At 40.4% G+C, this 26,943-nt stretch overlaps 1 protein-coding gene across 4 annotated transcripts in view; it reads right to left on the bottom strand.

Annotated features, from left to right (window-relative positions):
* BICD1 (BICD cargo adaptor 1) overlaps nt 1-26,943 on the bottom strand; it is a 179,642-nt gene that overhangs the window by 63,448 nt on the left and 89,251 nt on the right. For all 4 annotated transcript variants that reach the window (XM_065642359.1, XM_065642369.1, XM_065642348.1 and 1 more), the window contains exon 2: nt 20,861-21,073. In XM_065642359.1, the coding sequence (XP_065498431.1) occupies nt 20,861-21,073 (213 nt within the window). The remainder of the gene's footprint in view (nt 1-20,860; nt 21,074-26,943) is intronic.

The following is a 26,943-nucleotide window of genomic DNA, read 5'->3' as shown; positions in this document are numbered from 1 at the left end:
TGTACAGAGTGCAGCTACCTCTTGCGAAATATTGAAACCATGCGCAGAAAAAAATTAACCCTGCAGCTGCATCTGTCTGTACTTCGCTCTCGTCCTCCCTTGATCGATGGAGCCTCCTTATGATTGAGTGGACAAACTGTCCCAGTATGTGAGCCCAGTATATGAAATTAAAGTGCTGCCCATTTTGGTGTTCCAGAGTATTGTTTTGCAGCAGTTTGGTGTCCATTGCAGGAACAGCATAGCTACAGCGAGCACAGGGCAGGTTGCTGAGCTGCTTTAGGAAAAGAACATCCCTGTTACAAATCAGAGATGTTAATTGTGTGAGAAGTACTGAGTCAAAATCCCTGGGTTTCCGTAAAGCATGGATTTCTTTCTATGTGCAATCCAAAGCCTCAAGTTGAAGCTAAAAATCTATTTCTGGCCTTGGTCCAGAGAAAGTAGGAACAACCGCTTTCCCTGTGGACCCTACCAGCTAGCATCACTAAATGCTTTTGGAGACAGCTCTCACTTAGCAACAAAAGAATTAATAAGACACCAGCCTCTGAATCCTAAAGGTTTTTCCTCAACTCTCCTGAGCCCCTCAGAGGTCACGTTAGTTGAGTTTCAGGAGCATCTGGACAAAATTCATACCTACTCTTTGGTTTTAGCCTAACACACTATGGTATCACAACTGCATCTTCTAATAGGGCCTTTTTTTTGGTTACTCTTATAAATCAATGCAGTGGAAAGCCTGTACATTTTCCTCAGTCAGTCTCATTACAGGACTGGAGCTGCTTTAGCACTGTTCTTACAGGCTGCTGTTTGACCCTGACAGAGCTAGTGTTTTATTCAGAAGCTGCTTTACTCGGCAAAATACATACTTAAGAACAGGCATACTAGTTTCCTCAGAGAGGAGACAGATTTCAAACAAAAATGAAAGCCTGTTTGGAACAGGAATGTTCATTTTCTTTCTTCTCATTCCCTTGGAGGAGTGTTTGGGTGACCCAGAGAAAGCCCAGTGAATCTTTTTGAACTATTTTTCTCAAACGTAAACATTGTACTGAAAGCTTCTCCTGCCCAGACTTGTTCTATACACAGCAATAAAAACATCCCACCCTGCCTAACACCACCAACAGCTCAATTTTTTCTCTCCTCTACCATTTGTGGTCCTTTTCCTCTCCATTGAAGACTGCCAAAACACTTCTGTCTTCTGCCTCTCCAGTCCTTACTTCTCACTCCCCTTTTCTTCAACAAGAGGCATGAGCATGCTGAATGTGCAACAAATACTAATTTCCCTCAAATATCTCTCATTTGGGTTAAACAGGGGTTAGTGAAATACACACAAATGTGACATACAATAGCTAAATTCCAAGTGGCAAGAAAATAAAGATTGTTAATCTTGTAGGCTGCTCATTTACCAAACTTCATCAACAAAGTGCATTAGTACTCTGTTTTAAGCTGTTTATTTATTTGCTAAAAAAGAAGAAAGTATCATACCTCAGTGATAAAACTCAGAAACCAACACCAGCAGTCTATGCCACCGTGCTATCTGTCTTGTGGACAGAGGGACAGACTGGCCTCTAATATTGTTGTCCCCTGGAGCTTTATGAACCTGAGGATACTTTCTGGTGATTAAGGGCTGGGGGAGGATGGGAGAGGGAAGCGGGGGGATGTTGGGGTTTTGTTGCAGGTTTGGGTTGGTTTTTTTTAATCAAAACTTTCAATTTCCCTCTTCTTTTTAAGACCATATTCTCATATTCATGAGAAAAACCTAATTAAGGAAAACCAAAACCAAACCAACAAAACCAAACCAAATCATCATTTTGAAAACGAAAACCTAAATGTTGGTAAAATAGTTGTGATATTCTTGGCTCTCAGCTTGGCAGAAGGAGAGTCTGGGGAACCATAGTGGATATAAATTTTTTTCTTCACAGCACAGACCCCCCGCTAGGTGAAAATACATATTTTAACATATATTAGCTAACATGTGTTAATTAGCCCATATTAAAAGCATACAATGCAGAAAGTCAGTCATAATATTCTTGCATGTTACATGGCTGAGTTCAGCCTCATCAGGTGTTACCAATGTAACCTGTTAGCCCAAGGATTTCGATAGTTATCAGCTAATACCCAGGGAAAAAAAAGTGTCTTTTTTTTCTTTCTTTATGTTAGACAAGGACCTGATGTTTGCTTGAAATGAAGGGTATTAAGTTAAGGTTAGGCAGAGCTTGAATAATCACACCTGAACCTCATTTTTCTCCCACTGGAGAACTACCTTCACACATTTCACAGGTCTAATAGACTGCGTTAAGAGATGCCCCGTGCCACAATCTCTAGCATTAGCCGCTTTCTCTTCTACAGAAATCCTAAGCCTTACCCAAATCCAGAGTAGTCGGGGGAAGAATCTGGATGGGAAACTTCAGAACACTGTCAATTTGATGAGCTTTGAATAGGATCCCATGTTTCTGGCCAGCGTGGGACTGGAAGGGGTAGGGTAAGACAGCAGCCGATTGCAAAGCCTACACCAGCCTGTGGCACAACTATTTTCTTGCAGCGGCGCTGAGGTCAAGCACCATCTTTCTGCCAGGTTCTGAGCAAAAACCAAAGGCTTCCCCTTCTCTCAGCCCTGGGAAATGGCTCAGAGACTGGGCTCCTTCTGACTGTATCCTGTATTTCATCACACTCTTACTGGTGCTGATTGAACATTGCGCTGATAAGAAGGACAGTCAAGGCTCTGGATAAAGCATCTCTTGGCATGGCACAACTCTTTGAAAACACTGAAATGCCACAGTACTTGTTTCTGACAGGAACTCTTCTTTGTTTTCAAAGGTGAAAGGGGACCGCTTTATATAAGGCAGTCTCCATTAATATCGGCTTTCACGAGAGAACAAAAGCCAATGATGCCATTTTTCCTGCTTAGAATTTCAATTAGAAACTTGGATTTAGCACCAGTACACAGCTTTGAGAGTAACTGGGAAATGGGAAAGAAGAGTTGATGTAGAAGGAGGGATTTCTGAAAACAAAAAAACCTTTCTTTAAAGAGAAAGCCAGTTGTAATACCCTATAATCTAATAGCAAATTGAAAAGCATGGTAGGATCTTTAAATACTCCATCAGGGAAAATGCAGAATGTTGCTACTATTTTCTGTGTCTAAGCATGCAAAATAGATGTGAATGAAAGCTGCTACATGACAGAGTCTGGGTCTTCTTTTGCAGGATATAAATAAGAATGCAATAGATTAATACTAGCACTGTTAAAAGCTCTTGAATATCAAGAACATAGGAAAAAATATTACAATATTTGAACCTCAGGTAGGGAAAGCAGTACATTTCAGTTAGCTTTGTGGAAACAAGAATCCCAGGAATTTCTGAGCTTTAGGATGCAACACAAACTTCCTCCATCATCTCACATAGATCACCAAGTGTCAGAGGAACCAATAAATGCAAGAGGGCAGCCAGTTATCAAAAACTTGGATCTCAGCCTCTCTGCCTAAACTTCCCCATCAGGGGAAAAATCTAATTGTAGGAATTTTGTACAAATTATGCACCCTAAGAATTTAGAGCACAGTTAAAACACAGTGCAAAAATTTGATTACCAGGTAAAACAATACAGGCATTTATATGAAGAAGTAGGAAATTTGTAAAACATGTCTTGGCTTAAAAAAAAAAAAAGTCTTCTTGTAGGCAGAATTTATTTCCATAGTATTTTATCTCTCATATGAATATGATTAATGTGAGCTATAAGAACACACTGGTTAAATTATCTCACCAAGTATGCAGGGAGCTGAACAGATGGCAACACCACTGAGGTAGCAACAGGAATCACTAGTCCTCGCTTATCCAGATGATCTTTATCATTTCCATAACATTAGAAAATGACTCACCTACAAAATACAATGTCCTGAGGATGAGCTAAAAAATTCTTTTTTTTTTTTCCCCCCTGGAATGGAAGATTATGGAGTGTCTAGACATCAGCATTACACTGTCAGTTGTTCTAAAAGGAAATCACATACAGAGATACCCCATTTCCGCTAATTTGTGGGTTTTCTTTTTTAAAGACCACTTATTTGATAGAGAACATTTATTCAGAATGCATGTGAACTACATGCAGTCTGCCAATAGCCGCCTCAAGTTAATTTGTGTCTTTGTAGGCAGGGTTCTTTTGGATAAGATTATCTTGAACTGTACATACACCTTTATCTTGCCTATAAAGAAGACTAGTTTAGAGCATGATTAGTGTTCCCAGAAAAAACATACATGACAGCATTTATAGGGAGTCAATCTCTTACACACAGAAGGCAAACCATGGCTGGTTTTGAGCACTTTCAAATTTATACAGTCATATGAAACACACGGACGGGGGCAGAGGAGGGGAAATACCTTGGTCATCGCAAGAAACAAAGCTTCCTTCTCCCTGCTTATTTATCCCATTGTGCCATATGTTTCATAGCAAAGGAGAAAGGTCTTAAACACAGGATTTACTGGAGCACTTCCCTGCCTACAGAGCACAGCGGAGCCTTTTCAGAAAAAGAACTTTTTATCATTATTGTCATTAACAGCTGAGCTCACAAATGAGTTTTTAAGTGCTGTGTTGCACAAGAAAATTAACTCATTTGTACTGAATGGAAGAGAGCAGTGTGGAGTCTCTGTGTAGGGTTTGTCTGGGTTGTTTTTTTCTCTGACTTAGCATGCCAGTGTGCAAATGGTTTAACAGCAACATTTAGCATTTTTAGTAGCAATTTATGAACAACAAGACAAATATATACTAGATATAGTTCAGCTGATGTCAGCAGTGATGCATTAGGGATTAACTTTGGCCAAGGTCTACAAACATACTATGCAGACAAACAGGTCTTTGATGCCTCTTGATATCTAGATGAGACCAGTTCCAGACAAAAAAAGAAAGAAAAAAAAAAATCACAGCACTTAAGGTCTCAGAAACTTGTCCTACACATAAGCAATTGAAAAGAGCAGGTCGAATTAGGCCACAGACTGGAATAGAGCTTCTAAAGTCTGATCTGGCACCAAGTAAGATGCTTCTTGTAGCCAACTGTCTGTACCTTACAGAAAAAAAAAGCCTCACAGGGTAACTCTTGCAGTGTAAGGCTGGAAGTGTTCTCCCTGTTTCAGAACTTTATTCCAGTGCAAATCTTGCGTTCATTTTTTCACAGTAACTATGAAGTTTAATGTCCTTGAAAAGGGCAAGTGCACAAAGCGGAGGAATGGTGACTCTTCTATGATGGCACAATGCTGGAGGGTATAATCAGTGCATTCCCTGAATCTTATAAGGGATTTCTTAACTCAGTGGAAGATGCAATACATGCCTGAGTTTGCCTTCAGGCTCTTTTTACACTGAGGATAGTCGAAATATGTGTGTCTGGCCTGAGTAAAGCATAGAATTATTAAAAGTATAAAGCTACGAAATATACTGAATGTCGATAATGCACAAGTAACAAAGGAATACAGCCCTCCTGGGAGGTGATGCATGGAAAAGAAGACGTATCTGTAGTTCTCCCTTTACTCAGAAAGGACAGCGAGTGAGATGTGCAAGAGCCATTTCCTGGCTAACAAAAAAACCTGGCGGTATCAGCTCTGAATGTGTTTTTCCTTATTAGCTCTTCTTAAAACAAAACCACAAATCCTACTTACCTTATACAGCAGTGACCTTGGCAAAAAAACCAAAGCCTACCAACAAATCAACCCAGAGACAAGCGCGCTTGTGCAAGGCCCAGATACAAGTCCTGAATGTTTGATATCTTAATCAGAGAAAATGCTCTATTAGTGCTTTGGTTGTTCTTTCATGTCCACATCCCCCCATAACTCGTCTGCTGTCCTGCTTATCCACCCCCAGAAAAGCCACGGTGGAGCCACAGGAAATCCATCCGTCTCCTCTGGGAGAAAAATCCTCTTTGAATTAGCCCCAGGTGCTATCGCTAGGTGCCAGCCTGCGACCTGGAACCATGCGAAGCCTCCACTAGGACCACATTTATTGAGGTCTTTGCCTTCAGAAAGCCCAGCCACGCACAAGTGCTCAGCACACACCCAGACGCATCTCCATCATCACTTTTAAACCTCCCAGTACAACTACATCTTAGATCTGGCTGGATTTAACTGGAGAGATAGGATGTGGCTTGGACTGTGTGACAATAGTATGGGATAAATAATTTGTTTTAAAGGAAGCCTGAGGCCTCTTTTGAAAAAAAAAATGAAGTACATAAATGCAGAAAAATGTTCACCTTCGGTAAACTAATTTGTCTATTCTGCATAATGGAAGATCTTTAAATAAATGACATTTTTACTTTTCAGTGGAGCTTCTCACTCCAAGGTATGTGAAAATGCAAGGTTCTGGTACTGCATGGACCTGCTGGCTGTGAGGAGAAGACTCCACCACACACACCAGCAGAAGTTGCAGCATCACGGGAAAGATGGGAGACAGACACTTCATACTACAGATGCAATTTGCTGAAGGGCCAAATTAGCACTTCAGTGCTGCTTGTTCTTTTCTAAAAGAAAAGTAGTGAAAACTCTAGGAAAATACTAAATAATAATAAAAATAAATAGTGTTCTGAAGAACATGAAGATCATTACCAAAGCAACTGAAAGCAATACCCCTGTTGCATATACAACCTTTCTCAGACCAAATTATTTTTCCTCACCCTTGGCTGAACAATAATAGGCTATCAAGGTTGTGCAATAAAACCCCACACTACGTAGTGAAAACTAGAGCAAGAAAAAAAATCTGAACCTAACTGGAAAACAGCGTCGCTGAAAACACAGGCTATGTATTCACAGAGGAGGCAGCAATAAATCAAATAAAGTTAACCCCGATCATGCTGAAATAATGAAAGTTACTCATGCATTACAGATGGGAGATGGAAGGCAGAAAGCCAGAGGAGGAAAAGGCATATGGCTCTGCACCCCAAAAGCCCCTGAGTTATGTGCTTCAGTGGAGGGAGTGACATGTGTTTATTTTACTTTGCTGTTGTTTTCACAACCCCTTTTACCACACCATTGAATGACACCATTATAGGGCCTGAACTGGTTTTCAGCCGCAGCACGAACTTTAAAAATAACTTGACTTTCCAGACCTCGAATGGGAATGATGCTTAGGGCAGCCTCCACTACTTCAAGGCACAAACAAGAGGAGAGTTTTCTTATAAAGTCCAGCATAAAAAACTATTAAACAAAAATGCTTAAATACGTGTAACAAAAACTGACTGGTTTTTTAAGTTTCAGTAATAAGACAAATTTTGATATTTCAAACATTGTAAGATGCACGATTTTGATAACAGAATTTTGCTGCAGTGGTAGACAGGAAAGAAATAGTCAAGGCTAAATTTCCTTAAGTTACAGCATGTAATAAAGAAGAAATGAGCCTAATTTGGTTTTATTGTCCTGGGCTTGCTTACAAACCCCCTAGGGAAAAGGTCAGTGCAACGTGATATGAAAAACACAATGATAATCCAGTCTTTGCATTTGGTTCTTGACGGAAAGAAAGATTGCCATGATCTTTAATGAAATTATAGCAGGGCTGAAAATCTCTGGTAAATTTGCTAACTTTGGAAGCAAGAAGCTTTCCAGTTCTAGTCAACGAACAAAATTTTTCCTAACTATCCTGCTTTTAAATAGATTATCATGGCTCTTCGTGGTGCCTCAAGGTACAAAGTTACAGAAGCTGCAGCACTGGTTATTACGACTGTGCAAAGAGTCCATATCTCTGATATTTCCAAGTTCAGCTAAGAACAAAAATATAAACTCTGTCAGGGGAACTTCAGAGTTTCAGTTTGTAGCATGTATTTATTTGGTCTGAAAAGGAAATACAGGTCCCCAAAGTAAATGGGTATAAAACAATGATTAATCCACATAAATGTTGCTGAAGCTGCGCTGGTAGTTGCTTCACCTTGCCTTTCAGATTGCTGCAGCGTGAAGCAGGGTAATAGTATTCATTGAATTCCTGAAGAGTAGTCCCCAGCTCACCCAAGCAATTACAGCCTGAATTCAGCAGGAGGTAGGTGGTGTAGCTGCCCTGTGTTAGAGCTGATCGTACAAGAAGAGTTTATTACTATTGATAACATGTTAAAAGGAGGAGGTTTTTCTAAACAAAGACACTAGCAGGGTCATTTCTTACTTCAAGTTTCCAGATCCACATAGGGCTTTTTTCCTTCCCCAGGCTCTAAAACTTTTTCACTTTTTAAACTTCAGAACATGCACTGCCATTATTTCTTTACCTTGAAGATGTTAATAGAATTTCAAGTGGACTAACAATATGATAGTATTTTTACACTCTATTAGCAATTTAGGGTTCCATTTAATTTATCACCTATACAGTGATTTATTTTAAAACAGTTATGACTCTGGTGTGTAACTCCGTCTCATAACAAATTTGGTGAGAAGAAATTATGTAGTGAGATTAGGAGAAAGACATTAATAATTTTTAGAGGGCAAGAAAAGTGGTAATGGAAAATTCATAACTGGCTTTTTAGAAGCATTTGCAAAGAATAAAAACATAAAACAATGTAAAAATCTAATACATTAAAGCTATTAAGGGACTGGCTTCTAATCATGATCGACATTTACAGAGCACAGGCAAACCAAGCTGTACGAAAACCAGCTGTACCTGTCAGCCTCCAAAACAAAAATATTCTGATGATGTTTAAAGATCTGCAATAAAATCAATGTCAAAACCACACTAATCACATAAATCTACATCTACAGCTATTTCTTACCTGCTTAACTACTTAATGCACAGTAAAATGCTTATCAGAATTGCTGCCAAAACAAGGTGACCATCAATTCTATGAAGTGCCTATGAACATGTCTGAAAGTATCGTGAATAAGCCCATCCATAGGCTTTCTTAAAAACCTTTTATGCTTCTGCTTCAAAACTTGCTTGGATGTCTTTGTGAATTGGAACCTCTTTTCTGACATCTTACAAATGGGTCTGAAGATTCAACTCTTCTCCTAGATTGATTTTGAAGACTTGGACAACAAACCAAGGCCATCCTTTTGCTCTCAGATTTCTGGAGCAAACCAAAGCAGAACCAGTTTACAGAACCTTGCTGCTGACTTGCATAGACCAGTATATTCGATTTCTCTAACTAATATATTCTTAGTTACTTGACAACCAACACTGGACTACACCTATTGGTTAAACATTTTACTTTTTTCTTCCCTGTTTTTCTTTTCTGTCTTGAGGTCTCTGCACAACTCATTTGAGAGGGGCAGATAGTGACTGTACATGAAACATAACTTTCTGAGAAGCTGTTTGGGAAAGAATCACTTTCTCTTCTCCACATTGACCAGAATTTTGCCCTTGCCATTTTAATCATATACAGCTACTAAGCGCGGAACCAGAACCTGGTATCTTCTCACTGCTGTTGCATTGCCACTTCCCTTGGGCAAATGAGAAATGGGAATATGAGCAACAAATCGAAACTACCCTGTTTCATTAGCCAAAACTCACAGCATTGCATTTGCTAACAGTATTGCCTTTGCATCCCACTTTTTGTGACTAGGTATGCAGGACTGATGGGAAATGGCCCATTTTTAACCCACCTCAGTCTGAAGCTGACACTGTAATGCCACAGCCATTCTTCACATAGAGTTCACAGCCAGTATCAGAACAGACATCCTGACCGTTTCGCTGAAGTGAAAAGCACATATCTATGACGATGCCTTCAAGGCACATTTGGCTGAAAGAGCCAATGGACTGTGCTTCAGAAGGAGAGACAAGGCTACACAGGCAGAACGAATGAGCAGTGAAGACAAAAATTGCATTCGTATCTAGTCCTACCTATTTGACAGGTTTTTTGGAACAATAACACCACAGAAGCAGACAGGCTCTGATTACGTATGAGCATCTGCACGTACACGTCTAAAACATTTGCCAGCAAAAGTGCATTTCTCTCAATCCTGAAGCTTAAAAGTGGATTTGACCATCACAATGAAAGGGTGATAACACTGTCTGACCTCTGCCTGACTCGCTGCCCTCCTCCTGGATGCTGACTGGCACTGACTGTTGAGAAAAACTAAAAATAACCAGCTTGTCTTATGTATTGTAATAAGGTCAAAGGGAGAAAAAGAGGTGGCATATTTGAGTTCCTTACTGCTCTTCACCCTCTTGTCATCTTCCTCTTATATTTTCCCCCTTGAGAACAGAGTTTGTTGCAGACAGCACAATTAGCACAGATGATGGGAGCCAAGAACTTATTAATGATTTCAGACCAGTGCCAAACTGGTAATGAGTCTGGGGTTTTGAGGCAGAAAAGGGAATTGAACAAGAGAGCCTACTCCACAGAGAATGGCATACTTAAAGATGGCATCACATTGCTACAAAGAGCAGAATTCAGTTTGTAAGGTGTAGGCTGAATGGAGCCCAATGAGAGGATGCCATCACATAGAGCACAAAATATAAACCCCAAAGACACTTTTTTCCTAAGTTACCAAATATACATATATTCAAAGATACGTATTAGATGTGTCATGCTCAGTCTTACTCTGTACCTAACAAATCACCCGCTTCTGGGGTCAGGTCACCAACAATGCTCTGTATCTAAGAGCTGGTATCTAAGACGTTTCCCCAGGAAAAGGTAAAACCCATTTCCCTAAATCACCTAGTAGATCCCAGGAGAAACCCTTACAAATAAATCAGTATTGATTAAAGGACAAGAAAAAAAGATACTGAAAATAAATGTGTTTTTTCAACAAATAAGAGCAGATCTGGAAGCTCAGCTACCTTGGCTGGTAATTATTGTCCACGTGTGATCAGCATGCATGAGTTTCTCTCAAGATCCAAGTACTAATCACAGCACCAGAAGAGGCAGTTAGGTTTTTCAGTTTTGGTTGGTGGGTCTCATCTCTGAATCAATGACTTTTCAGTGCCATCAGTTCTGCACTGCTTAGTCATGAGCAATATCAAAAGTTCAGGAGGAAGCAGGTTAGGAAAACTGGCAGTGATGCATCTGTACGCAGAGAACGGGAGAAAGTCAACAACAGAAAGTCAGGCAAAGCAACAATGCATGCAGGGACTCCCAGGAGGAGAGAAATAAGACTGAAGTGCTTGTGTACTGACAACTGGGAGTAAATCAAATTGCTACGCTGTAACCCCAACAAGTCCTGAAGGCATAAAACATTCAACCATTGTCAGGCACATTCTAATACTGAATGACTGAGAAGAACTGCATCAGTCTCTCAGAGAGGCTTTAACTTCCTCCCCCCGCCCCGGCTCTTTTTTAAGTAGGGAACTGCTCGGGATATTAAAGAAAAAAAAAAAAAATCAAAGGGAATTAATTGGAACAGGGACAACAAAGTTTCATTCTTTGTTTTATATTCTCTATCAGTGGCATGTCACTAAAACTTATGCTCTATTTGCTTATGCACTCAGGCAGTGAGGACTTTCAGCAAAAATGGCTCCTTCTCCTTGTTATGTCTTTACTTTATCTGGAAGAGCGCTTAAGCTTTTGGACTTGAACTTCAGAAAGTCTGGCACTCAGGGTATTCTTCCCCTCCTGCTTAATCCCAGGCAAATGAATGAAGTCACAAGGTACAAGTCAGTACAGCTCCTGGGCTCTTGTTCCTGAGAGTCCCAATCACATTGCAAGGATTCTCTAAAAATTGGCAATGAAGCTAATTCCAGCACTGCCAAAACCCGTCTTACTCCACACCACTTGAATAGACAAAAGCCCAAGTTATTCTTAACCAGCAAATTAATACTGAGAAGACTGAGTCAGCACACGCATTTCTTATGAAGGCTTCCTCATTCAGAAACAAAAACAAATTGGCAAAGTTATGCATTTTGTAAAAAGTTAAGACCGCACAAAATGAACATTTTCTCAAGTTCAGAGGGCTGTTGGTCCAGCATCCAAGTGTCCGCACACAGCTGCGTGCTACCTGAGGAACAGAGATGTTATATGATGAAGCTGTCCCTGGCAGCCCCTCCCAGCCCCCTGAATCAAGGGGCTGAGGAACTTTCTGAGCTGGTGCTGGGTCTGGTTCTCCAGATATAAGCAGCAGCACTGGTGGCCCCATCCTCCATGAAATTTGCCTGGCTCTTCTTTAAACCCAGGTATACCTCTGGCTTCCACAAGCTGTCCTCTCAGAACGTTCTCACAGAACGCCTCATACAGGGGGGTACATAAAGGGCTTTGAAACACTGCCTCGGCACAAATAAGGGGTCATTATTTCACAGATCTTACGTAAGAACGAGCACTGCCAGATCCTGATTTGATTAATTACTGCCCAGAGATTACGAAGCACAGCTCAAAGTACACCCTCTTTCATTTTCTATTTGAGGCCATGCAAAGGACCCTTTCTGAAAGAAAGAGCTGGGAAATTGAGTGTTTATAAGGCGGCATTTTGTATTTATGCAACAGTCCTTTGGTTATGCTCCATTATCCTGCCTGGCCTTTTTTTGACCTCCCTACTGTCCATTGTTTGACTCTGTATTCACAGCAGAGCTAAACGCCTGAACCTTGCCAAATAAAACAGTGTCATGCATGTGTCAGATCACAAGTTTGCATCCTAAGTCATTGTTCCAGGCTCATTAACAGGAAACACAACCAACCAACCAACCAGATCTGCTTTTGGTAGCTTGCAGGTATTATTCAAGGGCGAGAACAGCAGAAGAAGCAGCTGACAATAACCCTGAAAAAACAATATCACAACAAAATGTATTTATCCTGCACTGTTAACCTTCCTATTCTACTACAGTTGGTGTTTATGATGAGTATGAGCTTGGAAACAATCATTTTATGAGCAATAATAGGTTTTGAGCAATTTAGGATTATAAACCATATTTCAGGAAATAAAAGGGTGACTCTTACCATGGGTACCTTTGGTTTCACCTGCAAGAGCAAGTGGTTTGTTGGCCAATGCATGAAACAAGAACTACAAGAAAGTATTTGGTGGTAACCAAGTAGTAGATGAAGTTGGACGGCAGATTTATAATTAAACCCTTATCTGTTAATAAGGGCACTCAGAAGCAGTCTAACAGGACAGGTCTTGCTGCCTATACTCAAAGCTCGCTCTTTGACAGACAGACAGTATCAGTCTACTAGTAAATCTATCCCTTTCACAGCATGAGGAGAGATTTGGTAGGATTACAAGTCATAGCTTGCTTTATTTTTCTGTCTCCGAGACATAAAGAAAGCCATTTTGTTTCTTTTCGGAAGTAAAGTTCTGTGAGCAGGGAAAGTAAATGCACAGGGCAGAGAAAACCTTTTAACAAGCATTAGCATCTAAGTCTACAAAATAACACCCTCACAAAACCACTGTAAAAATTGCTCAAATATTAGTAATAAATTTTTTTTGGCGAACACCCATTGATAACAACCTCCACAGTTTTGTACCTTCCAGACTGCCTCATGCTGCAAAGCCAGGCTTTACACATGAGTGTGGTCTGTGGCTGTGATTTCCCATCGCAGCCTCTGGTGACAACAGTCACCAAACCCATCTGCGTACCACCTTCATTGCCTGTTAAGTGAAACTCTGCAGTGGCCCTGTTTTACAGGGGTTACACCTTGGTCCAAATCAGTGTGAAGTAAGCAGATATAGGCACTTGTACAAGAAATAGTGTGACAGATATGAACCCAATATGAATAGAAATATGCATGTAAGTGTCAGAAAGAAAAAAACACAATAAGAGTTAAAGGCATGGCCTACTGTGACAGTGAACAGCATTACTTGCTGTCAATCAATTGAAGACCCACCAGTGGCCTTCACTTACAAACATGCACTGCTGATTTTCCAGAGACTGTGTCAAGTGGACAGGAGCTTGGAGGAAGGACAGGGTCACTCTCCACTCTGCTCAGCTTAAAGCCCCAGGAGATCCTGCAGCTCTCTCCAGCTTAGATAACAGCACAGACAAGTAGGTGTCTTCACAGGAAAAGCATTAATATCTGACTGCTCACAGAAACTGTTAACATGTTTTTAAAGAGGTTCAGATAAGACACAAGTATACAATGGAGTTTGATTAGAAACAGGTCAGCAACACCTAAGGAAATTTCCCATGTTACAGAACATTATGCTATTATATGATAATTAGGATTAAGGTCAATCTGAAAACTTTTCCTGAAAGTAGAAGGAAACAATACATTTTTAGCAAACTTTTCAGCCTCTCAAGAAAAAAAAAATCCCAACCATTAGCACTGTCAGCAAAGTAGGGAGAAAAATTTATGAGGCAGCTAGGCACCAGCAAGCTGGAAAATCTCCCTTCAGCAGGCTCTTCGAAAACAGGAGAGAGAAAAGAAAAACACCTTCCAGTGGGCAAAGTAACAAATTTATATTCTAAGCCTAATTCAGAGCCAGTTCCAGCCAGTTGAAGAAAACTTTCAAAACAAAGGAGTGTAAATATAGTCAATTAGACTAAGATAATACTACCCTTAATTTAATGGGAGTGCTCTCCTGACAAGAGGACCAGTTCTGCCATCTCTCTATCATGCCTCGGCTGCACTTTGTTTCTCAGGCAGCTCTGACCCCCTCAGTCATCTCCATGGCCTGCTCTGGCATCACATTCCTACAGCTTCCTTTCAAGAAGCAGTGCTTGCACGAAGGTACATGAAGACAAAGACACCATTACCAATGGCCACACAGAATACTTCACCAAATTTCCTTACTTATTCTCCCTCTAGAGATGAAGCCATTGCTGCAAGTACCAGCATAATACTAGTAAGAAGATAAAGAAATTTAAACTGTAGGCTTTACTTAATCAGTGTAAATGCCAAAAGAAACTTCCATTCTTCAGTAGATTGAGTGGGATAAGTCTGTTGATGCGGCCACTGGGAAGCACAGGACAACACCACAATGGAGCAGGCGAGATCACGGAAGGATGCTGCATGCATCGTCACACTCAACACTGCAGTCACTTAAATCACTTCACTGTCTAGGATAAATGTCAAAGCACAACCACAGGTTCCTTATTCTATGCATGAAGAAAATTAGACAACTATGATGGAAAGCAAGCTAATATCGAAGAGAGTTCACTACTCTCCGAAAGAGCTTCGTCGCTGTGGCCAGGCTGCTAAAAGGTGCTTCCTGCAGTACACGGTTCATAGCAGTGATTCCTCTCACAGACTTATTTTTTCCATCTTTCTTCAACATGGAGTCAGAGGAAGTTACTTCACTTGGTAACCTGGAGCTACCTCCCTCCAAGAGCTCAGTAGTCAAACCACTGGCCACAGGAGATCCAGGCCGAAGACCACTCTCTCTCTGAGGGATGGAGACAGCCTTTGCTGAGGGCTGTCACCTCACAGACGAGAGACTGGGGTTCTGGTCTCTGCCCCAATTAATATTTAAGTACTTATTAAATATTAATTGAAACAGGGACTAGAACTAGTTGCCTATTCCCAGCTGAGCGGTTTAGCCTTTAGGCTACAGTCATTCTTATGAGCTTGCTCACCCTCGCTCTCCCTGACCCACAAAGTACAAACTATCCTCCAACAAAGTGGAACAGCTTCATCCAAAGTAACGAGGAGCCTGGCAACTGGCTGCTAGGGCACTTTCTTCAGAGGGAGAAGTGCATTCATAATCCCTCAGGCAGAGAAGAAATTGGAGACCCAAACATTGCCACAATCACAGAACTAGAGAGTGGAAGGACATCAGTAGGTGAGGAGGTCAGCTAGGGAAACATTTCCTTGGAAGATCCCCATAGCTCCTACAACAGGGCTTGATATCCAGCAACAGTGTAGTAATAGACTTCAGTCCAAGCCAGAGGCATTCCTGAATGCATCAGGATACAGACCTTTACGTGGGCAGAAAACGTTACAGGTGGAAACTTCGGCACCTAATGATGGTAGGATCCTCCAGCAGTAGGTGACAATAGAATATATTAAGGATCTCAGTTTTGGACCTAACTACATCTTCCAATTCGTATTTTTCTCCCCACCCACTTTTCTACTGCCCTCATCCCTGCTTTTGGCTTCTGGAAGCCCAGGTGTGTGCTGTTGCCAGGGCCCATTAACATTGCCATCACATAAACCCTCATGTTCATCTGTTATCTCCTGGACTGCAGGTACCCAGGTGTTGATTTCTTTCTGCAATCCCTGTGGCTGCTGCAGTGATACTTAATAGCACAGACTATAAGTTTTAACCCTTTGCTTCCTGATGTTCTTAATGTTATTCCTCTTCTTTTTTACTAGTCTTCTTGGAAAAAAAAAGAACTTACCCATACCTGCCAGCCTCTTCAGACACAGAAGCATCCATCTACCCACCTCACACAAATCCTACTCCTAGTCTCATAACACCTACACAACTCAAACTGTACCATCGTCTTTCATCTCCATTTTCTACAGTTTCACCTGCGTTTCCTCTTTACTTCATGCTCTTTCCCCTCCAGTTGCCTCCTGCTTGAAGTCAGATGCCCAGCTCCAAGGCACTCAGCCTCCTCATGAAGGAGTATGATCTCATCACAAGAACCTTTTGCTCCAACTTCTGAGCTGGGTCACTTGTGCTTGCATAATCACCTCTGTCAGTTATCAACTTCTCAAGGTAGTGATTTAATCTTCTTTATCCAAAGTTCTTATGGTTACCATAAGGAAAGATTTTTCAGTAGCACAAATGGAAAAAAAGTCACTCATCTCCTGACTGCAAGAAAACACAGTGTTTTTAAATAGGAAAAAACAAACACCAGAGAATTTTAAAATTATTTAAAAAAAAATTTTAAAAAAATCTTTTTAAAAGAATATTTCTTTAACATTTGTAATAAAGGCAGGCAATTCATACATGGCCAGAAAAAGCTTTAATAAGCTAATAAGCATACTGATCTCTCCACACACAGAGGTCATCTACCATAAACTGTGTAATGCATAACATACAGACTTTGTAAATCTGGTGTTTGACTGCTAAAAATGATCTCCCTGGCCTCAGTTTTAAAATCAGTGTATTTTTTGTTCAGATTCCAGCAGTTTTAAGACTCTCCAAATAACCTTCTACATGCCCTTTCTGAGGTCTTGGTGGGAGAAAAGAATGAAAAGTGCTGCCTCCTTTTCAAAATGTATCTTTTATTTAGTTAGGTGATAGTTAATACTATTCCTATCCAAAACTCTAGGGATTTTATTACATCAAAAAATAATGCTGCTGGTGTTTTTCTCTTTTGATCATTTTAACATGAATCTAGAAAGAAACCTGTCTACAGAGATTCTAGGTTTATCATTCACCATCAGGGTGAAACAAATGCTCAAGTTTCTCAAAAAATACATCTTTTTCTAGTGATGAGCATTGAAATCAGGTGTTTTTTGCTTTCCCAGACTGAGATGCATAATCTCCAGAGACCAAAGCCTGATATATTCCCTTTTATAACAAGAGGGATCCAGGTCAAGCTGCCCTGAAGACATCGGCTGTGGCTGTATGGCAGATACTTGCAAAAAGACATGAATTTTTAAACTCTGGTGCTATGGAATTCCTAAGATTCCTAGAAGCCATCAGCATTCATGTGAGTGTATTTTGATGGTTCACTAAATGCTCATACACATTTATATGACTATGGATTTCTGTGCAAATTCAGAAAGCAGAACATATTCAGAAGAGAATTCCCATGACAGACTAGAGACCAAAGAAGCACCAACTGTGTTATTTAGGGATATAGTACCAATAACATGGGTCACTTTTTGAAAATCTAGCTATCAGTCTTCAGTATCACAAGAGACCAAGCACATGGGTAAAGTACCATAAATTTCTGTCATATATGCAAAAATGCAATTTCCAGAACCACACAGCAGTTTTTCAAACCTTTTATGTTATGTCTGAAGGTGAAAGAAGTGATTATTTTTTGGTTTAGGTTATGAGATGTCTCAGTAAGGTTTAAAAAACAACTATAAAGCATATTCTCTTGAGGGTAATAGGGGGCGGGCAGGGAGGGGAAGAGGCAGGATACAGCCAGGTGACTTACATCCATAATCTATCTTTACATCACTCAGTACAGTTGCTTACATAAAGACCATCCTTTTTTCTTCCATTTTTTTTCCTCTAATTAGATTGCTGTATATACTGGCTAAAGAGACAAATTACTTTCTCACTGTAACAATCTACCTGTGGCAGCTTCTAATGACTGTCTTCACCTCAAAATGTACCAGACATTTCATTTTTTTTTCCCCCACTTTAGCCGTTGTCAAGATTTGGAGTAAGTTAAGCCTGCCTTTTCCCATTGGCAGTACCCAAACCAAGACCAGCAGACAAAGTTCATAAACACAGTAGAACGACATGTCATTTCTGCAGGCACTTGGATATTGCAGCCTTACGATTTATGTGTTTGGACCAAGGTTTACTGAGCTGTACAAGAGTGAGACTCCTTTGAGTACAAGATGAAAGACGGGTGTAATTCAGTGTGACAAGATTCCTAAGACCCCAAGGTAGGTGTCAATCACCCCTATCTCTTATTATATTCAAGTAATTAATCATAATAGTGTGTAGTGTAAGCTTGGTAACGAACTGACTGCACTAATTCCATTTATACATGGATTGAAATTCCACAAAAAGTTCAACATAGTCACGGACTTTATACTTAGGGTCCAACTTCATCTTAATAACAACAATCAGTTTATCAGCCTTATTTTTATTCAAGTAAATTATTTTCTTGCATTTTAACTACTAGGGCTTGTTTCTTTTTAGCATTAGAACAGAAAATAATTGCAGCTGGTCTCACAGTAGGGGTTACTATTATCTCCGAAGAAATGAGGACAATCAATATTCTAGGGAGGACAGGTATTGAAACTGCCTCTTGAATAACTTACAGATCAATAATCATGACAGAAAATGGAAGAGAGATTTGTATTTGAAGGAATCCCAAGGACACCCCAGAGGAAGGAATCGAGTACAAAGACAAAGGTGTATTTTTTCTAACTCAGTTATTCATTTGTGACCGAACCCCAGGTCATCAGGACCTGTGAGTTTTAACCTAATGGTTAGGTGTCTGCAGCTGATTGCCTGCTACCAAGAAGATTGTAGGGTACGATTTTAGGATGAGTAGATATAAACTTGATTGGTTTTTTTAACCGCTGCAACAGAAATTACAATCACATATTTTAATTGGAACTTGTGAATAAACAGCATATATTTACTTCTTACTGAAACCTGATTTGTATTATATCATGGGCAAGTCCAGTGCAACCATTAAATAAGAACATTCAATGGGAGTAAAGGACCTACTCTCAGGGAGACACTTGTCCCAGGAGTTTCTGTAGCTTAAAAGGATGCCATTCCACTCAGCTACAGAAAACATTATAATCTTGGTTAATTTGCTAAATTCACATGAAAGAATCACTTTCTATTATCACTTAGGAAATATCTCTTCTAGCAGCTGGACACTGGGGAGAGCCCCTAGGTCCAACCATTCCTGGGGAAAGCAGGAAGATGTGGAGCTCCTGTCAAGTGCTGCATTCCCCTGCATGTACTTGCCCTGCTTAGAAAACTGTATTTATAGAAGTTTGTAAGAGAAACAGTAAGATCAGTATGAATGACGTGTGAATGTGTGTGTGAAACCACTAGAACAGAGTTGTCAAACTCATTTTCACTGGGGGCCACATCAGTCTTGCGGTTGCCTTCAAAGGGCCGAATGTAATTTTAGGACTGTATAAATGTAGGAGTAGTTACATTTATACAGCAGTAGAAGAAATGGCAGAAAGATAAAAGAAAAGAGTGCATTGAAGGCACCTTGATGAACAGGCCATCAAGATCATAGCAAACTCATGTGCAACTTCTCAGACACCCAGATTGCAAAAGCAGCCTTCATCCAGGGAAGGAGACTATAGCGCAACAAATAGATCAGTAGTGATGGACAGGGACCCACAGCAGTGAGACAGGCCAAAGAGACAAAATATTTTGACAAATGTCAACTCCGTAGGGGCACAAAAGGCACATACAAAATGAGTACATGGCCATAAACCTATAGGGAACCCACGACAGGTGATGAGGATTTGATAGTCAGTATTCCTTATCCTCCATTTCACCATAATTAATGCTGGCCAGAGTCGAAGAAAGTGAGCAAGAGCCAATTTGCTAGCAAAGCTGAAGGAAACAGTCACCTTCCTCCTGTGTATAGTCTTGTGTCAAGCTTTGCTACGTAATTTGTACAAACTAACTATCAACACAGAAAGAATAAACAAGTAAAATTATATCAGTCCTCCAGTAATTGGGATATAGAAACAATAGTAAGTAAAAAAAAAAAAACCCTTCTGTTTTAAGTTCCAGATTTCTATGGAAAAAAAAAAAAAAGACAACTTATTAAATATTACTAAATTATCCACTGAAATTAATCAATAACCACTGTGTCCCATATAGCCAGTAACTACATTTGGCTTCCTTACTATTACCCATCTTCTAAACATGAGCATGCATTTTAATTTTGCTCTACAGTAGAAGAAAACTGGTGAATGCTTTAATTCTAGCCAATCATAGAATCATTTCAGTTGGAAGAGACCCTCAGGATCATCAAGTCCAACCATAACCTAACTCTAGCACTAAACCATGTCCCTAAGAACCTCGTCTACACACCTTTTAAACACTCAGAATACCTGAGAAATTATGTGAATGTTGAGAAAGAGAGGAGTTGCATGAATATCATAAGTATGCAGGAAATGTGTTTATGTAAAATTTGCTTATATGTATGGGCTACAAAATGCAATGCAAAATGCTAAGAGTACTTGGGAATTTATAGCTTCCTGAATTGGGTTTTATTGTATTTGTAGGGTTTTTTTTCTTGATGTTTAAAAGTAATTTTAAAGCTGCATTTTTTCCTTTCAAAATTATAAGTCTCTCAGGCCAGGTGGTTTCTGGGATGACAGACTGGTAGGCGAGCATTTTTACTTCTTGTGGTATTTTCATGACTCAGAGCCATGCCATCCATGATTCTACAAGAAAATTCAGCCTCATGTTCCCTGCAAACCCTCATTTACCTCTTTCAAGTCTTGGACAATAGCACTGAGCCTCTCGTTCTCTGCCTGGACATTGGTAACCACCGCCCTGCTCTGCTTCAGCTCGTTCTGCATCTCCAAAATCTTCCCGAGGTAATAAGCTTCTTTTGATGCAGACTCCTGCAGGAGAGTCTCTTCACGTGTTTCCCCATCTTCAGCCACTTTGCGGTGAATCGAGAAGGACTGCCCAAATGCCTGCAAGAGGAAAACAGCACACAGAATAAAACTAATGAAGCCCTAGAAAAATTATCAACAATAATGAGCAGCTGCATAGCCAGCAGGAATGAAATAGATCTGTGAGTCCCAAACTCTGACCTAATAAATACTGCCCTAGCAGCTTCCCAGCAGCTGAGGGCCACCATTTAGCTGAAATGAAACATCTTGAAGCTGTTCTTATTTGCAGTATGGATTTATGGCCCCTATCCAGGCGACCCTGGTGAGACCTCATCTGGAATATTGTGTCCAGTTCTGGGCCCCTCAGTTCAAGAAGGACAGGGAACTGCTGGAGAGAGTCCAGCGCAGGGCCACAAAGATGATTAAGGGAGTGGAGCATCTCCCTTATGAGGAAAGGCTGAGGGAGCTGGGTCTCTTTAGCTTGCAGAAGAGGAGACTGAGGGGTGACCTCATTAATGTTTATAAATATATGAAGGGCGGGTGTCACGAGGATGGAGCTAGGCTCTTCTCAGTGACAACCAACAGTAAGACAAGGGGTAATGGGTTCAAGCTGGAACACAAGAGGTTCCACTTAAATGTGAGAAGAAACTTCTTCTCAGTGAGGGTGACAGAGCACTGGAACAGGCTGCCCAGGGAGGTTGTGGATTCTCCTTCTCTGGAGACATTCAAAACCCGCCTGGACGCCTTCCTGTGTAACCTCACCTAAGTTTTCCTGCTCTGGCAGGGGGATTGGACTAGATGATCTTTTGAGGTCCCTTCCAATCCCTAACATTCTGTGATTCTGTGATTCTGTGACCTCCACTGAGATCAAGATGGTGCTCTGCTAACTAGCCACTAATTAGCACCAGTGTTTAACTCTACTGCATGAGGGTCAGCTGATAATCTGCCAATTCCTTTCTTCTTTAGTTCTGCAAAACCAATGTGTGGTTTGTTTTGTTCTAAAGAGCATAAATAGCTGACACATCCTTCTAAATTCCTTTCTGGTTTCAACATTGTCTTATTATAGGAGCTGACTCCATGGTATGGAAAAAAAGCTTACTATAACTTGAAAGAAAAAATAAATGGTCTGAGTAGCAAGCTCTGGCCACTGGTAAACAAAACACAGAGTTTGACAGCCCCTTCATTTCATTTGTACTCAGTGTTTTCTGTTTCTGCTGTAAAGCAGCAATATTTAAGTATTAAAGAAGTTTCTAAATATATAGGTAATTTTCAGTGATTCTCCTCCTCTTTTCTTGTTACTGGCTTAGAGGTATCATTTTCATAAAGCAATATTTCTCAGTGACAGCTTCTTATGTTATTTTGAACTCTGAAGCAACCTGGAAGAAAGCAAAGTACAAGCCATGATAGTAGAGGTGATGGAGATACCATTTAGCTATCAAAGACAGACGAGAAAAAACCTGCAATAATATAATGACATAAAAAATGTAACAGCACAAAAGAATATATAAATAAAACTAAAATTAAAATAGTAATTAAATAATAAAAGAAAGGCAAAATCTGTTTTGTTTGTATTACCTTTAAAAAGAGACATATGGTTGAAAATGAAATGGCCTAATTCTGGCAAAAGCCAAAAGAAGGCATCTAATGTTAAGAATATTTAGTCTAACATAGGTAAGAGCTCTCTCATATAACTTAATTCAAAGAGAATGTGTTTGAAATAGCATGATTTTTTCTCCCAATATGAGAGAGATATAAGTCATGGTCATATATATTCTTTCGGTGGGAAATTACCCCCAAAAGCCTAATATCTACCTATTCCTATGAAACCACAAAGCAGAGTATACATTCACAACCACTGTAACCAGTGGCCTCCTCTGCCTTCCCATTAATAAGAACTACTTGCCAAATTAAATCCATTGTTTTATTGCCGCTATTTATAGCCTTTCAGAACACATTCTAAGTTTTACTGGCACTAGGACTGAAGCAGCCCCCTAGAAACTTCAAAGCAAAACCCTGTTCAAAAACTTTTTATCTTTTAAGTCTACTTCACTTAGAGAATCCTGTGAACTCAGCATTAAAGGATTCTAAAAATATTCAATAATGTATTAACCCAGCTGTCTTCTCAAAAGACTGCAAGTTACTGAAATAGCAAGCATCAGCAACTTGCCAAATAGGGTTTTCCAAATAACAAGAAATTCAATTTAATGAAACTGTTCAGCACTGAATCGGTCACTGTATCTATGAATCTAAGAAGACTGTTTCAGCAACACTGCCAATATCTCACTCTACATACTTATGTTTGATGGCCCACTGTTCCTAACTTGAGACTGAGCAAAAAGCATCAGTCTAATTAAGACCCTACAAGAAAAATGTAAAGGCCACATGTCCAGAGGAAAAATCAAAACACAGCAGAACAGCAGGTAGGACCGACAGGGCTGGAGAAGCTCATGATGAAATGGGAGCTGGAACCCTATCAGAGCACTATAGTTAAAGCACTATGGATAAATACTAGTACACTGTGACGATGGCCTTCCAGGTTCATGCTATATTTTCCTCAAATGTAGTGTGAAAGTGCGTTTTAGCATGTGTGATAATCATCTTAAAGCTGCACCAGGGGAGGTTCAGACTGGACATTAGGAAACATTTCTTTACCGAGGGGGTGGTCAAACACTGGAAAAGGCTTCCTAGAGAGGCAGTCGATGCCCCAAGCCTGTCAGTGTTTAAAAGACATTTAGACAATGCCCTAAATAACATGCTTTAACTTTCGGTCAGCCCTGAATTGGTCAGGCAGTTGGACTAGATGGTGATCCTGCCCCTCTGCTCTGGTGAGACCCCACCTGGAGTTCTGCATCCAGCTCTGGAGCCCTCAGTACAGGAAAGACATGGGCCTGGTCGAGAGAGGCCAGAGGAGGGGACCAAGACCATCAGAAGACTGAAACACCTCTGCTGTGAGGACAGGCTGAGAGAGTTGGGGTTGTTCAGCCTGGAGAAGAGAAGGCTCCGGGGAGACCTTATTGCGGCCTTTCCATACTTAAAAGGGGCCTATAAGAAAGATGGGGACAGACTTTTTAGCAGGGTCTGTTGTGACAGGACAAGGGGTAATGGTTTTATACTAAAAGAGGGGTAGATTCTGGCTAGACATGAGGAAGAAATTTTTTACAATGAGGGTGGTACAACATTGGCACAGGTTGCCCAGAGAGGTGGTAGATGCCCCATCCCTGGAAACATTCGAGGCCGGGCTGGACGGGGCTCTGGGCAACCTGATCTAGTTGAAGATGTCCCTGCTCATGGCAGGGGTTGGACTAGATGACCTTTGAAGTTCTCTTCCAACTCAAACTATCCTATAATTCTATGATTACTGTAGGTCACTTCCAACTGAAACATTCTATTATTTTCTATTCTATTGGTCAGATATTTATAGTGAAGATATATAGTTTGGCTCCTTGAGAGCTCCTGTTCCTGCCTAGAAGTACTTTGTCACCTATATTAATACCACACCAACTTCTGTTTAAACCAAATTTCAGGTGATGCCATGATGGCAAAAGCAGGGCCGGCCTCTTCCATCCTTTTCCATCTTTCAAACTGGATTGGGACGAGTACATCAACAGAGACTATGGAGTTCTCTGACCTGTCCATGAAGAAGTAACTGCAGAAGCAAAGAACTGTGACTGTAACTGTGGGAATGACACCCAACTCACTCGCGTTGTTTCTATGATGGTATTTTGGATTGGCGCTGTACTATATCTTGCAGACGTGTTAATTACTGTGGTTCTTTTCAGCATGGTGCTGCCTTGCTTGGTATGACTACTCATTAAAACCCCTTAAAAATCACCTCTGGTACCTTGGTGGCTCTTAGTTTCAGCAATCACATTGCAGGGCTTTTCTGACAAAGCACATCATCTTCCAAATTCAAATCAGGACTCGCAGGGGGCTGTATAGCCCTTTATGGCTTCTCTTCCCTTGAGAAACACCCTCCCAATGTAGGCACAATAGCTCAAGTCAGCTACAAAGACTGAAGTACATTTACTGTTTTGACAAAAACTGTCCTGATAGATACTAGTCTGAATTTCACCTTATACTACATCAGTTTACTCAAGACTTTGCTTGAAAGGATGCCCTTAACCGAGCTCGGAGATACAGGTTTTGTAAGCTGGTCATAAACACTGAGTAAAAAGATGCGATTAAATATTGTATATATATTCTGAGACCTGAAAACTGTATAATAGTATCATGACTTTTTAAGGGCATCTCAGAATGTGAACTTTGAGAATGATAAAATAACGATCAATATTTGTTTGAGTGCATGATAAAGGATGGCAACAGTGGGCATGCACAGGTTAAGAGGTCAGTCTGATCATTGAAAAAAGTGCAACCTTTGAGGAAAAGGCCATTTGCCATTGAACTCTAAATAACCCTAGACAGAAATTCCCATGTCAGAAGCAAACTAGCATGAAAGAAATAATGCAGTGAATGAAGTGGGCACAGATTTGTAAAAGAGCAATAGAATAACATATGTAAGAATATTTACATGACATATATAAACAGCAATAGAAAGCTAATGTGTGGTGAGTGACAGGAAATGGTGTTTGTAAAATGAAAATTATATTTAGCACTTTGAAAAAAAAAAAGCAAAAGAGAGAAGCTAGGTGTATAATTTAGGTGTAGATAGCAGCACATGTACAAAAGATCAGCTGAAAACTTAAGTAGGTAATGAAGGATGCTATTTCTGACTTTCAATTTTGTTTTTACTAGCCGCCTCCTGGGGCAGGAATTCTTAAGTGTTTGTATAGAAATTCACTCTTCTAGTCTGTGATGATTAACAAGCAATAAAACATGACCTCAGTGCTATCAGGATGAGCAGGCAGCCTACCTTTAAGGCTTTGACACTTGCTGTGGTTTTTCTGATGCATAATGGAACAGCATTGAACTTGTTCAAATGATTGCCTATTTCAGCTGCTAACTTGCTGTAAAGTGGAATGTATTATGTATTAGTTACCTCCACATTCCTAACACAAAAGCAGGGAAAAAATAGTTTGAGATTATCCAGGAGGGTAGTATATTTCCTAGGCAAATGTCAGTATGGCACCACATAGGGAAATCTTTGCTAGATGCCTAACTGAAGTTAATGTCAGGGACAGGGCTTATTGTGGCACAACTTATCAATTACATTCCCTCAGTCACTTGCAATTCTATGTGTCTCTTTCAGATACGTGGGGGTTTCTGTTTGTTTTGGTTGTTGGTTTTCTGGTGGTTGGTTTTCTGTTTGTGTTGGTGGCTTTTGTTTGTAGCTTACTACATATTTTTTTTCCTTTCTTCACAACCGAAGCTCAGGGTTCTCTGCCATTTTTCTGCTAAAGATCAATCAGTGGCAGCCACAGGTCTGTGAGGAAATCCCCTCTAGGCAAGGCTGAGCAGGGAGGTGAGGGATGAGCAGGCTCTAGGCCTCAAAACCAGCTTGTACAAACCACCACCCCCTGTAAGGTCTCCATTAAGACACATTATTTTTTTTTAACTTACCTCCACTATTTTGCACCCTGCTCACCTGAACACTGCTAAAATCAACCTGCTCATAGCAGTTTCTTTGCTAGTAAATCCAAGCCAACGTTCAGCCCAACTGGGAATCTTTCCATGGGCTTTCTTGCAGGCGTACGCTCAGTGCTCGGTTCTGATCATTTGGCTGTTTGTCATTCCCTGGTCCCTCACACTTTGGGTACACAGATCATCCAGGGTCTTGGACACGGACTGTGTCTTCCTGTGAAGAACACAGGAGGTAGCACCGAGTCTAAATCCGACTTGTGTTTCTTGGCAACGTTGCAATGCAACTGCAAACGACAAGCCCATTGCAGAAGTGACTGATGAGCTCCAGTCATATCTGTTTTCTTAAAAAGTGGGAAAATTTTATGCCTCTAAAATTTATTCATAATTTAGACTAGATCTTTATGTAGTTGACA

Source organism: Caloenas nicobarica, chromosome 1 (assembly GCF_036013445.1).
Source record: "Caloenas nicobarica isolate bCalNic1 chromosome 1, bCalNic1.hap1, whole genome shotgun sequence".
NCBI lineage: Eukaryota > Metazoa > Chordata > Aves > Columbiformes > Columbidae > Caloenas > Caloenas nicobarica.
Note: the sequence above shows the minus strand (reverse complement) of the source record. Positions and strands in the feature narration are given on the sequence as shown.